Source organism: Bombyx mandarina, chromosome 22, assembly GCF_030267445.1.
Source record: "Bombyx mandarina strain Sakado chromosome 22, ASM3026744v2".
In the NCBI taxonomy this organism is placed as follows: domain Eukaryota; kingdom Metazoa; phylum Arthropoda; class Insecta; order Lepidoptera; family Bombycidae; genus Bombyx; species Bombyx mandarina.
This window is the reverse complement of record NC_143228.1, coordinates 12,883,875-12,901,506: the sequence shown is the minus strand read 5'-3', so window position 1 is coordinate 12,901,506 and position 17,632 is coordinate 12,883,875. Positions and strand designations below refer to the sequence as shown.

The window sequence follows — 17,632 nt, the reverse complement described above, 5'->3', positions numbered from 1 at the left end:
AACATTTACGTATAATCTGTTCTTAGTGAACTCCCATTCCCGATCCTGCGAACAGAATGGAAAGCAGTCGACGTCGCCCAAAACATGTCATTTCGGATCCTCCCGATCCACTAATGGTGCTTGAGATACCTAAAAGCACCGTTAGTGGATCGGTTATATACCTACATTAGTTCAACTATATGTATTGTTGTGCTAAGAAACTAGATAAAGAACATGCGAGATAATAACTTATAAAGATTTTTGAAATTTTTAAGTGGTTTTGAGGAACATTCAACCTTGATTTGACAACTACTCCACTTCGGTGAGGCAATTTTCGAGAGAGGTTTGAGTGGAGGTTATTTTCACGATCAAGCAAACAAAACGCGCGTTGGAGGTTGAATCTAGTCGAGTTGAACTCGAGTGAACGAAAAAAGATACGGAAGTGAGATATCGTGATGAGTGAGTGATGTTTCGCTTATCTATAGTAGACAATATTGTGTGCGTAGTGCAGGTGCGTGTTGGCGTGCGTACCTGCGGGCGCGAGCGGCCGCGCGGCGCACCTCGGCCTGCCGCTCCCGCTCCTCGCGCTGCCAGGGGCTGGCGGGGTACAGGGCGCTGCCGGACTGCCGCTCTGGGGATAACGTAGCATAACTTTAATTCCTAGCCAACATTTATATTATTTATCTTAGAATAACATTGTCAACGCATCTATTCATTTATTCAAATAAGATCTTTTTTTTTTCATTGGCGTTACTATTCCAGGAATGTGAATAAGGTTTTGGTAAAAAAAATTATTATAATTTTTTTACGTCAAAAGTTTCTTAACTTTTTTACCAGAAGACTGATTATTGTCACATTTTAATGCTGACATTATGCAGTATATATGTATTAGTTTTGTGATTTTGTACCTCTATGTTCGTCCCATCTTATTCTAAAATTAAAATTTTTGAAAACAAATGAAAATTATCGAATTTATTAGCTTTACGCCTATTCCTAGTAATCCTATTATTCAGATTTGTTTTACCTTCATCCGGTTGCATATTCATCATCTGCGGAGGCTGTTGATGTGAAGGCTCTTCCATTTCCATTTCAGGTCTTCTTACATTCTGGTAAAAATAAATATAATTATAGTACTTGTAATAATTAGTATTAGTATTATTTGCTTATCTATCTTGACTATATGTTTGGTATCAGATTATACCAGTTCTTCACGTTTCAAAAGTTTCTAAGACAGAATTCTAATATTTCCATTTTTTGATATGACATAATGAGCCAAAATACCGTCGCAAGAATGTGAATCAAACCTATATATCTATTATCATGTTACCAACTTGGCATTTTTTATTACATAACTACAGGAATATCACATGTGTTTGTCCACATTAATGAAAATAATATAGTTTTAGATGTTAGTAGATGCGTAAGATGCGTAGATGTTAGTCTTAAGTTGTCATCAGGTTAGACGTAAGCTAGCCTGCCTGCATGACAATACCAAACAGATTGTTACAACCTGCAGATTGAAAAGCATGAATGCTTCGCGGCAGAATCAGGCAGAATGGTGGTACACACCGCGACTTCCATAGGCGATTGGCAATCGTAGTATGCTCGTATACTACTCACGACAACGCTGCTATCTATTCTAATGCTGACTAACGCTGATGGGTAGTGCTAATGTAGGACACCAAAAAATTTCGATTTTCTTATCACATAATTAACTTACTTGTGGCTTGGGAGCTACGGGCGGCTGCGACCTCTGCGGTGACGGAGGACCGGGCGGATGCCATTCATATCTGCAACAGCAAAGCATTTATTAACTATTTCGGACATGATGACACATAGTGAAATGCATACTTTGGATTATGAATTTTCTTCTTTATTTTTATTGTCCTTGTAGGCAGACGAGCATACGGCCCACCTGATGGTGAGTGGTTACCGTCACCCATGGATTTAAGTAAAGCCAGGGGCAGAGCCAAGCCGCTAACTATCGTTGAGTACTCTCCACAAGCCTCGTTTCAATAAGGACAAGTCATAGTATATAATTTAAAAATAAAGTTTATTTATAGCTGCAAATTTTCGCTTTGTCTGTAGTATGGAGTCGTATGGATACGTGTAAGTTTTTACATTTGATAATATCGTGTTCTGGTTAATCTTAACGCTTTGACTGCCATGTCAGTCACCGGTGCCTCATGTGACGCACTGAAGTAATTATATCGACGTCTGTTACGCCTAGGGCGCCACGTAGGGCACCGGTGACCTACATGACAGTCAAGAGATTAATTATTTAAATACAAACGTAAAGATTGAGTACCTCTGTGGTTGACCGTGCTGGCTGTAAGCGTGCTGCGGGGGGTGCGGGGGCTGCGGGGAAGGTTGCTGTTGGAACTGCAACGATTGCGTCGAGCCGGGCGACAGCGGTGGTTGTCCTGTTAATTAAATACAAGACAATTAGTAATTACATAGAACATTTTTAGTGCAGTCATGTAATACGGCCGTTCCATTATAAAAAATCCAGTATAAAAATAAAGAATATAGTTAAGGTCAAGATTGCGACGGTATCTTTTAATAGCCGTAATATCGACAGTAATTTTTTATAAACCACTTCAATGTAAATAAAGATTTGAAATTAAGATTTTGTAACATGTGGCAATTGAGTAATTGTCGTGTTCTGATCGGTTCTAGCACAACGGCGCCCGAATGAGACATTAATTTTTTTAACTATATCCAGCATTTACACACTGTAAAGTATGACAGTCTAAGTGTCAATACAAAAAATTTGTGTTCTAAGATTTATTTTAATTTAAATATAATACAGCTTATATTGTTATGATTTATTGATACCAGGTTGATCACTGACCTCCAATACTCTCATTTCAACAATTATTTCTCCTCTGAACTCACTCAAACTAAAAACTTAATTATCATCACCATGGATATTTACTCCAAACTATTTGCACAACTGGAAGACTTGTCTACAACACTGAACTTAAGAATGGCACAACACGAAGAAGATTTGAAGAATGCAGCTACCACAGATCTCCCACATAAAACCATAGCGAGTTTATCCCGTGAGTTTGCTGAATTTAAATCCTTTGTGTGTAATGCACTAAGTGCTTTGAAAACTCAAATCGAGTTGCTTACTTTGGGCCTGGACAGACACAAAATGATGTCTCGTCGGAAAGTACTGTTGCTTCATGGGGTCAACAATAATAAAGACCCTTCAGCTACTGTTTTGGATATTTTAAAAGGTCCCATGAAATTGAGTCATATAGTTTCAACTGACATAGTAACCTGTCATCATCTTGGAGCTAATAAAAGCAAGCCTCGTCCAGTTTTAATAAGGTTCAAATGCCATAGCCATCGAAGTGAAGTTTGGAAGAATAAGGTGTTGCTGAAGGGTTCTGGGTTGACGTTGTCTGAATTCTTGACGAAGTCCCGCCATGATGCATTTCTGGGTGCTCGCAAACATTTTGGCCTTAAGCAGTGCTGGACATCAGAAGGCAAGATAGTAATCCAGCTGTCTGATAAAACACGTCGGAAGATAGAGACTGTCGCTGAGCTCCGTCTGTTGATAAATCAGTACCCTGTGGCACCAGCGCCTAGTGATGAGTCTGTTGAAGCCGTGAAAACCACAAAGTCGCAGGTCAAGAATACGTCGGACAAGAGGATCCGTAAACCGCCTAAACAATAATGTTTCACTTTATTTATTTTAAGGAAAGTATAGCATAATATTTATTTTTAATTATTTTACTTTGTTAAAATTCTTTGATGTATTCCATACTCATTTTTATGTCTATCTTTCTGTTTTACTTTATTTCTTAGTTTGGCGTTTGTTAATTTTGATACATAAGTTAATATTATAGTTTATGTTTGTTGGTTAAACTTAGTTATGTATTATGTATAACCATGTATTTCAACCATAGATAGGTTTCCTACTTCAGTGATTTCAACATAATAACATAACATTGATATGACTTTGACAAGTTTGACACAATGACATGCATTGGTATGTTACCTACCTCCTTTACAATAGAACTTTGGCTCTGTGGCTTTTGGCCATCAATTTTAGTTGTAGGTATACCAAATCATTGATGATTTAAAATAATTGTCTGTAATTTGTTTTTCTTGGAGGTTAGTTTGATAATATTATATTTTGTATTCTTAGAAGTTATTAACGATTTTAGGTGTAATTTTTACTTTTTTTTTTTTTTTTTTTGTTTTGTTAGTCTTTGTTTATTATTTTATTGGTATTATTGATTTTTATTACTTATTTAAAGCATTTCATGTACAGTGACACTGATGATAATTTTTTGTCATGTTCTTCTTCTGTTTCCTCTGATAGAAGCTTTACTAGTGCGTTTGATAATGACGATTCCACTCATCTACGCGATCAACTTGCTTATTCCCTTTCGTCTTCTTCTAAATGTTTCAACGTCGTTCATATCAATGCTCAAAGTGTTCACGCACATTTTCCTGATCTATTATCTTCCTTTGACTCAGACCATGTTCACGCTGTGCTTATCTCTGAGACTTTTCTTAAGCCTTCACTCCCATCCTCGCAATATGCACTCCCCGGATACAAACTTTTGCGAAATGACAGGACGGGTCGCGGATGTGGTGGTGTTGCAATCTACCTCCGTGCTGATCTGAAGCATGCAGTCGTTGATCAGTCACCAAGCGAATATACTCAATCTGCTGAGCACCTCTTTATAGAGGTAACTATCCAGCACACCAAGATACTTCTTGGTGTTTTTTATAGTCCTTCAAGTCACATTGATTATTTCTCATCTTTTGAAAGTATGTTAGAAAATGTATGTTCTATATATGACCATGTCTTGATCCTTGGAGACTTCAACACTTGCCTGATCAGGGATGACGCACGGTCTCAGCGATTCCTCTCTCTAGTCTCTTCTGTAAACATGCACCCTCTTCCCTTGGGGGCGACTCATCGTGCTCCTCACTCTACTCCTTCTCTCTTAGATCTTATTATTGTCTCTGACCCTTCCAAAGTTTCAACGCATGGACAGTTATCAGCTTCGTTCTCTTATCACGACCTTATTTACCTTTCTTACAAAGTTCGTTGTCCTCGACGCAAATCGAAATTTCTCCTTCTACGCAGTTTCAAAGATATTGCTCTCGAGCGTTTGAGGATTGATGCTGGTAATCTGGACTGGTCGTCTGTTTACAATTGCAATGACATCGACAGTAAAGTTGCTGCCCTTAACAACCTACTATTAGATCTCTACAACAACCATGCACCTCTCAAGAGAATCAGGGTTAGGCACTTGCCTGCACCATGGCTCTCTGATGAAATTAAGTTGTTCATGAGTAGGCGCAATAAAGCGAAATTGAGGTATAGGAAGAACTCGTCTGAGGAAAACTGGGCAGTCTACAAAAAACTTCGCAACCGTTGCAGTCGCCTGTGTAGGGATGCAAAGAGACGCCACATTCACAATTCCGTAACTAATCTCGATTCTACACAAGTATGGCGATTTCTCAAGTCTCTTGGTATCGGTAAGGCTGTTGAGGAGAATACCGTAAGTGCGAATATTGACGCACTCAATGCGCATTTTGCCAAGCCTCCAGTCACGCTCGATGCCACCATCAAACTTTCTACTCTTAATCATCTCTCAAATCTTTCTAAGCCATTAAATACTTCCTTTTCCTTTACACCAATTGCTAAGCGGGATATTAAAAAATCCTTTCAATCCATTTCCACTAAGGCAGTAGGATGTGATAATCTGCAGCTTCAAATGTTCACACTTATCATGGAGGAACTTGCTCCTATCCTTTGCCACATAATAAATTTTTCTCTTGAGTCCAGTTCCTTTCCGTCACTTTGGAAAAAGGCTCATGTCCTACCCTTGCCTAAAATTGCAAAACCTTCTTCTTTATCCCATTACCGTCCTATCTCTATTCTCCCGATCTTTTCCAAAGTCCTCGAGAGCATTGTTCAAAAACAACTTTCTTTTTACCTCTCTTCGAATAACCTACTGAGTCCGTATCAATCTGGATTCCGTCCAGGTCACAGCACTGTCACCGCGTTGGTGAAAATCACCGATGATATTCGCTTGGCCATGGAGCGGAAATCAATTACTATTTTGGTTTTACTGGACTTCAGCAATGCTTTTAATTCAGTTGATTTTGACATTCTTCTCGGTATCCTATCCTCTCTTAATGTCTCGTCTTCGGTAATTCAGTGGTTTAATTCTTACCTCCGTGGACGCTCGCAGTCGGTTCGCTACGAAGAGTCTTTCTCTGAGTGGTGTGACCTCACTGCGGGTGTTCCACAGGGTGGCGTACTTTCTCCTCTCCTCTTCTCTGTGTTTATAAACACAATTTCTCAATCTATATCTTCACACTTCCATCTCTATGCAGACGACTTGCAGCTATATCGCCATACGAGGGTTGCTGACGTTGGGGCTGCCATTTCGGCAATCAACGTGGATCTCTCTGCGATTTACAACTGGGCAAAGTCCTTTGGTCTTTTGGTGAATCCTTCGAAATCGCAAGCTCTCATTGTTGGTGGTAGGTATATGTGCGGCCTTCTCGATTACAGCTCGTTAGCGCACATCCTCTACGACAACGTTCCGATAGCGTATTCGAAATGTGTAAAAAATCTAGGTTTATACATCGACAGTCACCTCTCGTGGATTAATCACGTTTCCGAAGTAAGCAGAAAAACTGTTTACTCCTTTCAGTCTCTGAAACGCCTTCAAAAATTCTTGCCTCTTCGCACTAAAATTTCTCTTGCCCAAACGCTTTTACTTCCTCTTCTCGATTATGCTGATATCTGTTTTCTAGATGCTTCTGAATTGCTTTTAGATAAACTCGAACGTCTGCAGAATTTGTGCATCCGCTTCATTTTTGGTCTCCGGAAGTATGACCATGTGTCTGATTTCCGGGCTGAGCTGGGGTGGCTGCCGATTAGGCGACGTCGTGATTGCCACATTCTCTCTTTTCTCTATTCTATTCTTCACAATCCCGATGCCCCTATCTATCTCCGTGAACGCTTTGAATACCTGATTCCTGACGGCAAAGTTAGTCGACAAGCCACATCTCTTCTTTTAAAAACTCCCATTCACAGCTCTAGTCGCTATAGTGGCTCTTTCACAATACAAGCAGTGCGATTATGGAATTCTCTCCCTCAACCTATTCGTGCTAGTTCCTCTCTAGAAGTTTTTAAGAGTCAAATGAAGAAACATTTCCTGTCACTGTAATTGTATTTAAGTTATTGTTTTATGTATGTTTATTTATATGTATTTTTCATTTTATATTAGTTTTTTTTTTTTTTAAGCTTATTTTAAAAATCATGCTTTAATAGCTTTTATATTGTACACTATTCCCCTCTTATACATCGTATTTCACTCTGCTATTGGTTTGCTGGAAGAAAACTCATGAATGAGTTAAGCTCGCCTTTGTACATTGATTTAGACATTCTTTAAATCTGTTTTTTATTGTATTTTCTTTGTGTGTACAATAAGTATAAATAAATAAATAAAATACATAAAATTAAAGTTTAAAAATTTTCCGAATATTATTTTATAGCACGCGAATTACGAGGTGAATGCCGAGGTATTCCATTACACGCATCTGCCGCTACTGGCGCTACCAATGGCGCTAACAATGGCTGCACCAATGGCGCATCAGGTATTGAGCTAATCAATCCACTTCAGTGTTCACATTTGTAGTTGAGCTACTCATTAGAACGGCTCGCAGATATCACGTGAATGCCGCCATTCCACTTGAGACACGAGGTCACTCACAATTGTACAATGACTATCGAATAAGCAAGACTATGTATGTCGTGTGCTCATATCAGCTACGAAATATGTGTAGGCAGCGGCTTGGCTCTGCCCCTGGCATTGCTGAAATCCATGGGCGACGGTAACCACTCACCATCAGGTGGGCCGTATGCTCGTCTGCCTACAAGGGCAATAAAAAAATGTGTATAGCGTTCGAAACCCTACCATGAAAACACATTTCACTAACCGTGAGAATGAAGGTTGTTCATCTGCGGATGATGATGTGGTAATGATGGCATCCTCTGTTGCATTTGATGTTGATGAAGCTGTTGCTGATGTAAGTGTTGTTGTTGTTGCTGATGCAGTTGCGATTGTTGCTGTTGAATATGCTGTTGTAGTTGTTGTTGTTGAATAAGTTGTTGCTGCTGAATATGTTGCTGTTGTTGCTGCTGTTGATGTATTTGTTGCTGTTGTTGCTGGTGTAGTTGTTGCTGCTGTTGCAGTTGATGCTGTTGTTGCATCTGTTGGCGACGCGTAACTTCCTCTGACATCTCAGCTAGCTTCGCTGCACGTATACTCATAGTGCTTCCATGGTTTGCCTATTGGAGATAAAAAGTACAACTTACTTACTCGTGTTTCCAGAGAAATTAATATGTACCAAGTGCCTTTTTACACACTTCATCTACATACGTAACTTAGAATATATCCATTGATTTTAATACTAAAGTTGAAATATTAAACAATTCAATAACATGTCAACATTATCAGTGGGTAGGCAGCTTGGCTGTATCCCTAGTATTCTTAATGCTAGTCGTAAGTACGTCCACTTTCAAAGACAATTGAACGTATGTAAAGGACAAGAGCCATTTTCGACCCAGTTACTCGTGCTCTCAAGGACATTCATGAAATATCTATAGAAAAAAACATTTCATTTTTACATACATATTATAAAATTTAAGGGTATTTTAATTGTCGGATAATTAAAATCATAAATAAAAGGAAATTAGCATGACATTGATAATATTGAAGGAGTTGCCATAGGTAAAACATATTTATTATTATAAACAATTCACATTAAATCGTCTTACACAACAATATTGATTTTGTTTATAATAAAAGGGATATAGATCATAGTTTGGTAATATAACTGGACCGACCTGGTGCAGGGGAGAATCAGGCGCCTGTTCTTGCGGGTTTGCCGCTGAAAAATGTGCCGACTGGGGACGGTTGCTGCCGGTGGAACTGCGTAGCGACGACCATCTGTTTTGGTAAGTACATTTCGTAATTTATTTGAGAAAAGGAGGTTACGAGACAGCTGACCGTTTATGTTTCTTATCGTCGTCCATTGTCACGGAAAATGTGGGAGGCACAGCCAAGTGGCTGTCTATTATTTTTACATTTTTGAAATATACTTACTATACTGAGACCTTAGAGCTCAAATCTCAAGGTGGGTGGTGGCGGCATTCACGTTGTAGATGTCTATGGGCTCCGGTAACCACTTAACACCAGGTGGACCGTGAGCTCGCCCACCCATCTAAGCTTTAAATAAAAATATATATATTAACAGAATCTTCTTCTTGAATCTATCACTTCATCAACGAGGGTTAACTGGAAGAGAATGCCTGCAAGGAGTTAAGTTCGTCTTTGTGCAATATTTTTGTGCAATAAAGAATTTTCATTCATTCATTCAAGCGAACATAAATACCTGTCTTGTAGTGGGTACTGTTGCGAGCTGACGGCGGGCAGGTTCTGGTAGAAGCCGTCGTGGTGCGAGGTCGCGGACAGGTTGTGGCTGCTCCGCGACTTGTTAGGCCACACGCTCGGCGAGGCGCTCGGGACGCTCGGGCTCGTTACACTACTGTTCCATTGTAATACAGTTTCATAAACATATTACGATACACACTTTATATTTTATGTTTTAACCCAGTACATTAAATATTATTGTACAACTTATCAATATTACATCATGTTAATTTATTTATTGAAAAAAATATATACAAATTATTAATGTTCAGTAGATTAGGGGGAATAGAGACTAGAATTAGAATAGGGACAAATCTGGGATGTCACAATAGTTTTGTTGAGTTGTTAGATTTAACTTTGTTGAACTGAAAATGACTTTTATTTACTGTCTAAGAATATCAAATAGTTTAATTTAGTCATCAAAGTTTAGTAACTCAATAAATATATTAAAAAGTAATTTACGTAAAGTTACGTATGTACTTAACAACTAAGTAAGTAGTGTCAGCCCTATCGAAAAACTCTATTGTCTATACGTAACCTGATTCACCCCAAAGCTAAGGTGAATTGGATCAAGCTAGTTTTTTCAGTTTTTGTGTATATTTTGTAATAAAGTATGTACCTATAATAACGCATCGTATATAAAAATGTAAGCCTCCTGAACCATTTTAATCTCAATTTTATTTGCATTACTCTAAGAAAAACCATAGAAAATTTGTGTTGGATTTGGAAAAGGTCCCGATTCCCCCCCAATCTACAGTTATTATCATTGTATAATGCATATTGAATGGAGTTATATCGTCCTTAAAAGCCCTGAATAATGTAAAAATGTTATCGATGTAAATCAAACTAAATAAATAAAATAGGGACTAATATTGTGTGGCGTACCTGTGCGGGACGGGTGCGGCGTGGTGCAGGGCGGGCGTGCTCTTGCTGGGCTTCACGGCCTCCGCCGCCAGCCGCGCGGGCAGGTCGCGCTCCGACGCACGACGCAACGCGCCGCCGCCCGCTGCGCAACCACACAACTACTGTATTACCCAACTCGACAACGGCATCACCATATCCGACTAAGAATTACCAAGTCGGATCTCACTCGAGATACCAGTGACTCGAACAATTGCGGATCTTAAAGGATCGTAATAAAAAGCTTTCCAATAGCAATTCCAACCTGCATTGATTTTTATGGTATATTTTAGTATGTTTTTATTGTGCATTTTAACGAAGCTCTCTAGATCTCTAGGTACCTGGAATTGGCAGAACAGTAAAGTCTAGAATAAATAAAAGAGGCTAAAACGCTGAACATAAAACCTGCAAACAATAGAAGCGATAAAATACGATAGTAACAACATAACGGACACATAACAACGGTGGTAATTGGTGTTTGAACGTATAATTTGCAGACTAAAAAATTAAGTAGTGTAATTGAAAGTAAAAGTCATGCCTGATTGAATATAATAAACAATAGTGCGCTCGTCTATAACACACCTATTATCATGCGGGGGGAGAAGCCTTACGCGTTGTGGGGGTCGAGTTCAGATCCGGGCAGCTCCGCACTAGCGCCGCGTGTTGCTTCGTTTTTTGCAGTATTCGTTTGATATTACTGACATTAGTAGACCCTATATAGTTTTTTCCTTTTGATTTCTCCGAGCTTTCGCTTCGTGCAAGCGACTCACAACTCGGCTTGTCTCGTTCAGAGTTCAAACTTGATTGATTCGATTTTAATTTGATATTTTCGAGGGTGATTCTTTTTGGTTTGCGGTCGAAGAATTCATTGAAAACGAAGCCGTTCGTGCAGTCTATTTGGTCTTCCGAGGGTAAATTCGGCAACTCGAATTCGTTGCCGTTAGCAAGTGTATCCTCGCTGCCACGCGAACCATATCTGGACCAGTCTTCCAATTGGATAATTATGCTTTTCACTTCTTCGTCAGTCAGTTTTCCATCTCCAGATTCAGTAGTTTCTGTTTTGTCAATGTCAAATCTAATGTCGACCAGACTTGCGCTAGTGGGCAGCGGTTCTGCAATTTTCAATACTTTTTCAGGGCGTCCGCTGAGATTAGGGCTCGACTGACAGTGACGCTTGTAAGTTTTCACGCTATATGTTAGATTTATATCGTTAAAGTGCTTCGTCAGCGCTTTCACTTTACCGAAAGACGGTCTGAATTCATCTGGTGACTTCCAGGACTTTCTGTCGACACTGTCCAGAATTTTTTTGGCACATGCTTCCGCTGGACTCAGGATTAAGATATCAGGTTTATTTTCATTTATAGTATCATCCATTGAATCTGAAGTGGAAAACGTGGACGGTAACATATCTGAGAATTCCTCCGATTTATTCGATACGGAATTCGACACTGAAAAAAGGGTCCTTTTCAAACGACAGTTCATGTCTTGAATTTTCTGCGATTCACTGTGTACGTCTAGATCAATCTTGAGTTTCAGTGGTATGACCACTGGCATTTTTGGATCTACTTTTATCGGCGAGGAAGGAGTCTGACAGACCGCGTCAGCCGTCTCAGGTTTCTCTTCGCCGTTGTCCAAGGACATGGACGGTAAAATTCGTCGTATTTTCGGAGTGGTAATTTTATCAGGAACTGTTCCGTTTTCAAATATAACGGGTTCCGAGTTCGGTTCGTCTATAAACGGAATTGACTTGGTCTCCGGTTGCGGAGTGCGACAGCAGTCACAAGCGCTAACGCATTCATCGAGCTCCGTGCACCTTCGTCTGTAGGTGTCGTTCTCGTTCGAGCGCACGTTAAACAAATCTAGTGTGAACTTCGTGTCTATTGGCTTCATCTGCGGCGGTAGACAGACCGGTTCTCCGCTCTCGCTGGACTGCTCGTAATGCACAGGTGGGTCAGGTACGGGAGGGGGTTGTTCATCCATTGAGTGCTGGTCGTTGCAACCGTTTTGTTCGTCGAAATCCTCACACGTAAACGTGAAAACGGGAATGGGTCTGGGCGGCGGATTACTTTTAAATTCGACCGGGTAATCGCTCATAAACGGGCATAAGTTTACGTCATGTTCGTTCTCCATGTCAGAAGTTACAATGAGCTTGGGTATCGAGCCACGATAGAGAGGGCGAAAGTCCTCGCTGTCGTCTGTACTGGACTCCGTAGATTCGTCTTTCAACAGGTAGCAGCGGTCGCGGCAGGACCGTCGATAATAACCTGTAATACGACATCATTATCGACTGCGACTCGCACGCGCTCTCGGACGCGTAAGAAGAAGCCAAAATTTGCAACCAAAAAGAACCTAGTATAAAACAAAAACACAGAAGACATAAACAAAACTATGTTGACGCACACAAAAAAGGTCGAATTCGTTTATATTCAACAAAACCAAAACTAAAAAGCAAACAATATAAAATCGAAAGGGGAGCGAGTCGCGGTCATCAAGGACACATAGTTCTTGAACGTTGTTGAGAGGAATGGGCCGTGCAGGTATAAGCCCCGCACGTTGATATTGCGATGGAACCATGTCACAATAATAGCTACGTGACGTCATCCACCGCAAAAAGTACAGATAACAAAAATATTTATTTGTTAGTATCGAACGAAGTTGACCTACCCGGTAGGTAAATTATATATATATTTTTTGTAAATATCTAAGTATAAAGATATATAAGAAAGTTTATAGGTATTTATATTATCTATATTTATAGGTATTTAATAATTTCATAAATATTTCCTAATATTATAAATGTGAAAGAAGTCTTGTCTGTTTGATATACAATATTTGCATTTATAAGCCTCTCAACCAATTTTAATGGACGAATAATAAATAATATCAAGTTTTTAAAAAAAGAAGTTTCTTAATACAATTAATAAATGTTTATTCATTTAATAATTCTTCAATTCCGCTCACATTATCATCAGAATCAGTTTCGTATAATATAATACGCGTACGCGCTGGCCTACGTTGCGAACGGTACTGACAGTTCGACTACGTCACCAAGATGGCCGCCAAATCGCAATATCAACGTGCGGGGCTTATATGTGTAATGCGTTTGCCTGCGGTGGCGAGCTCGGTGAGCGGCGAGGCGGGCTTGAGTAGCGCGGGGTGCGGGTTGGTGAACGTGCCCGAGTTGCGTCGGGCGCGACACTCGTACTGCACCTCCGCGTCCTCTGTCGGACCACACACACGTTACCGCACGCGACCGACACGCGACCCCAACACCGACTTAAGTAAACGAACTTCATGTTACAGCGAAACCGATTTGTTGGCGGCTAATGATCAGATATGGGTCATTGGTTGAATGCTGCGTGTGTGAATTTTATTTTTGAAAATATTAATAATCTTAATAAATACTCGTATATATTAATATTAGGGTTAAGACGCAACACATGCATTTCTAATATTAGTAATTTTATGTTTCGTGAGTCCACAACGGGCTTCACGTTACAGTTTAAAACTTGAAGCCGTGCTCATCAGTCGTCATCTGATTTAAGTTTGATGTTCATTAATATACATATCATTAGTTCAGCATTAAATATTTTCTTTAAATAACCCTAGTTTTTCATCAAAATACAATAATTAAATTGTGAAATAAATAATGTAAAAAACGAATACAATAATATAACACCAAAACCTAATAATGGTGTAATTTTTGATAACCTCCTTTAATTTGTTTTTAACTGTGACAGAAGCCATCAGAAGCTGTCCGGCTTTGTTTTCGATATCGATTTCCTTATACTTGTAACGATTAATAATAAAAAAATCAGTATTAGAAAATACACTTCTCATAATATAAAATGTAAAGACAGATGCTGTCAGCTAAAAACGGGTTCGTCACCAATCCATTAAAAATATCGATAGAATTGGTAATAGGGTGACAATGTGATTAATTGCGAATAGATTTCTCGTTAAGTATGTGGGATGTAGAGATAATAAAACACGTTTAGCGTATTCACACCGCTGGACCAAGAACGCAAAACTCCCAATTTACATCTCTATTAGTTGATTTATTTTAATAGTGCGATTATTTTAATCGAATTATTATCGTTAAGTGACGTACCTGGTCGCTGATTGTTGTAGGCCGGTTGGTGTAATAGAGTGGCTAGTCCGTGCAACATCGCTCCTTGTTTCGCGACTTCTAAAGTGACGGTCGGACCCGTCCTTACTAAGTATTCAGCCGCCTATAAAAAACAAATTAACCGAAAACATTTAATCGAATTATAAATTTAGTAAAATATTTTATTGTCATCGAAAATAAAGTTTGTTTTACCTTTTCTTGTGTGATACCAACGAGCGACTGTCCATCAACGGATAGTAGTTGGTCGCCGGCCGCCAGTCGCCCGTCTGCAGCCGCCGCGCCGCCCGGCACTACGGACTTTATATAGATACCCAATTTGCTTTGGCCTGCACCCTGAAAATATTACAAGATCTTTACGTACTTCACAATCGTTGTATTTTAACTTATATATAAAGTCTACAAAAGGTTTCTCAAGTAAAAAGAAAAGAGCGACACTTCGGCTAATTATAAAGAATCTAATATTTAATGAGAATTTAGAAAATTGTCTATAGGTGAAGTGAAAGCAAAGAAGCTCTGAGGCAACGATTCGATAATTAAAAATTTGACCAGAATTGGGAGTAAAATATAAATATGTGTCAGATTTTTGTCAATAGATATGAAAGATATAACGTACAAAGTACGAGAAAGAGCGAACTATTTCGATGCCACGTTAATAAAGCAAGAGAAAAAGAGACGTATACATAACGATATTATAAGCAGAGTTTCCCCGTAGAGAATAAATAGCAAAGACATCAAACAAGACAAACCTGAGACAATCTGAATATACAATAATTTGGCTAACCCATCTTTGAGACCGGAAGGTAAACATCATTTAAACCGTTTTTATGAGATGTGTGGTTTTTTTTTCTCTCGTCCATAAGGACTACCATTAGAGCCACAAAGTGTTTTTCAAACTTGTTATTGGTATTGTTATTTATATTAGACTGCATATTATGGTTTTAATGTTTTGAGTTGAAAATGCGAAAAAAGTACCTTTGCGGCGACTATACTGAGTCCCATGCCGTTAGCGTTCTTATGTAGTTGCAGGATATGTCGGTCGGGGACGGGCGGCGGTCGCGGGGACGCTCGGCCCATGTACACGGTCCACGCGCCGACCGCGTGCGGCTGGTGGGCGAGCCGACACAGCCCCGCCCGCTGCAGGGGGGCCACGAACTCCGCCAGCCCGGGGGGCACGCCGCGGACCACCTCCGCGCTGAACCCGTCCCCGGGGATCAGCAGTCCGGCTCCCAGCCAACCGCCCTCCTCGACTCGTATCTGAAAAATCCGATATTGCAGCAATGCGTTTCAGTTTGAAGGGTGGGGCAGCGTTGTGACTATATTGAGACCTTAGAAATGCTATCTCAACGTGGGTGGCGACATTTACGTGGTAGATGTCTATGAGCTCTAGTAACCACTTAACACAAAGTGGGCTGTGAGCTTATCCAGACTCCTAAGCAATAAAAAAAAAAAATCTAAAATTTGTCAGACACTGCATGCATCTATTTCAGAAAATTATACGATATTGTCAAGTACGTTTGAACTGAATTATTAACTTGAGAAATCTCGTAATGTTTTAAGCGTACTTACTACGTGTAAAATTAAATCACTATTAGGGCCCTAACTCACCGAGCCGTCATGGCGACGTCGCCGGCTATGTAGGCAATCGAGAATGTCAGTATCATCTTTTGATGAATTATTGAGCTTATATTGTAGAAATGAACTGACAAAACATCTTCTCATCTCATCTTTTTCTTTGAATAACTTTACTATTTCGCTCCAACATTTTATTTTTAAATTACGATCGGAATAACCTTGTATTGAGGAACCCTATAAACATAGTCGATTTTGAATTTCTATAATGAATCATTCTTTCAGTTAACTGCCATACATTGTAATATGAATTGTTTGGATATGTAGCCGGCGACATCGCCATGGCGTCTCGGTGAGTTAGGGCCCTTAAAAAATCGAAAATCTAAATTTTTTGACCTGGTAACTAAGACCTTTAAGTCATGTCTTATTATATTTATATTCTTATTTTTAGGAAAAATTATAATATTGAGTGAAATGAAATGAAGATGGTTAATTTGAGACTGGGATGAAATGAAATGAAATGAGATGAGATGATATGGGATGAAATATTATAATCTCAGTAAAATAGTGGTCATTTACTGAGACTTTTTGGAGGATCCCGAGAAGTTACGTTTAGCGGCTTTGTTTCATTTTCCCACATTTGTGCACTTTCACAGATACTAAACAGTTAATAAACCACCGCTATTATACATTTAAACCTGAAGAAACACTAAATAGACAAAATAAAACAAATCACACAACTTCACTCCTCGCGTTCCCGCCAAAAAGTTGAATTTCTATAATGAAATGTGAGTAACCTCTCGTCCGTCGGCCCGGCACAGTTCGTCGGCGAGCGCCCGCGCGTGCTGCACGGCCGCCTCCACGACCTCGGGCGCGGCGATGGGCGCGAGCAGCGCTCGGACTTGCGCAGAGTTCAACTTGAAGCACGCCGACAGCGCCGCCCGCACTTCCTCTGCGGTGCGATACTCGCCCTGTATCAGCCGGGCTGCCAAACGAAACCTCAGTTTATTACATCTACCCTCTAGTGCAGCGGTCGGGGAACCGGGGTAAATTACCCCAAATGGGGTAAAATGAAATTTTGGGGGGTAAAAATGAAACTTTTGTGAGTAAAAAGTATATAATTATTGAAGTGAAACTTCTTTAGAATCGTGATTTCAAACTCGAAACTAAATGAAAGGAAACGAAAAAATAAGTCCAATAAAGCGAATTTTTTATTCCCGAAAAAAATCATTTAAATTAAAAAATATTTTTTATGGGGGCTATATATAAAATTTAAACTAGTTTTTTCGTCGAATAATACAAGAAAAATATCATATGAATTATAAAATAACAAGAAATTATCATTTACTTATATTTTCTGTGGGGGCGATTTTTTTTCATCAACTGTATATTACATAATATATTAATTACTATTATTACCGTTATGTATTACTAGGTATTACATTGATAAATTGAATAAATGATGTTTAAATAAAATTTTTAGTTATTGTTTTCTTTTCAAAATTATCATGAGGGCTATAATATGAAAGATGCTAAAAAGAAGCGATTTCGTTATTTTTTTGTTCTTCAC

At 39.3% G+C, this 17,632-nt stretch overlaps 3 protein-coding genes across 8 annotated transcripts in view; 2 read left to right on the top strand and 1 right to left on the bottom strand.

Annotated features, from left to right (window-relative positions):
• Positions 1 to 17,632, top strand: part of aux (cyclin-G-associated kinase) — a 348,262-nt gene that overhangs the window by 205,013 nt on the left and 125,617 nt on the right. The gene's annotated exons all lie outside the window — the stretch shown is intronic.
• Positions 1 to 17,632, bottom strand: part of cno (adherens junction formation factor afadin) — a 75,369-nt gene that overhangs the window by 6,778 nt on the left and 50,959 nt on the right. For 5 of the 6 annotated variants that reach the window (XM_089736607.1, XM_089736609.1, XM_089736611.1 and 2 more), the window contains 12 exons: positions 16,860 to 17,047; positions 15,466 to 15,747; positions 14,686 to 14,826; positions 14,476 to 14,596; positions 10,350 to 10,470; positions 9,427 to 9,579; positions 8,879 to 8,981; positions 7,969 to 8,320; positions 2,288 to 2,402; positions 1,700 to 1,769; positions 1,004 to 1,085; positions 511 to 610 (listed from right to left, as the gene is read on the bottom strand). In XM_089736607.1, coding sequence (XP_089592733.1) covers positions 511 to 610; positions 1,004 to 1,085; positions 1,700 to 1,769; positions 2,288 to 2,402; positions 7,969 to 8,320; positions 8,879 to 8,981; positions 9,427 to 9,579; positions 10,350 to 10,470; positions 14,476 to 14,596; positions 14,686 to 14,826; positions 15,466 to 15,747; positions 16,860 to 17,047 — 1,828 coding nt within the window. The remainder of the gene's footprint in view (positions 1 to 510; positions 611 to 1,003; positions 1,086 to 1,699; positions 1,770 to 2,287; positions 2,403 to 7,968; positions 8,321 to 8,878; positions 8,982 to 9,426; positions 9,580 to 10,349; positions 10,471 to 14,475; positions 14,597 to 14,685; positions 14,827 to 15,465; positions 15,748 to 16,859; positions 17,048 to 17,632) is intronic. The other variant, XM_089736608.1, reaches the window with a different exon arrangement.
• Positions 2,906 to 3,667, top strand: LOC149500375 (uncharacterized). Its single transcript, XM_089737038.1, has one exon. The coding sequence runs from the start codon at positions 2,906 to 2,908 to the stop codon at positions 3,665 to 3,667; it is 762 nt and encodes a 253-aa protein (XP_089593164.1).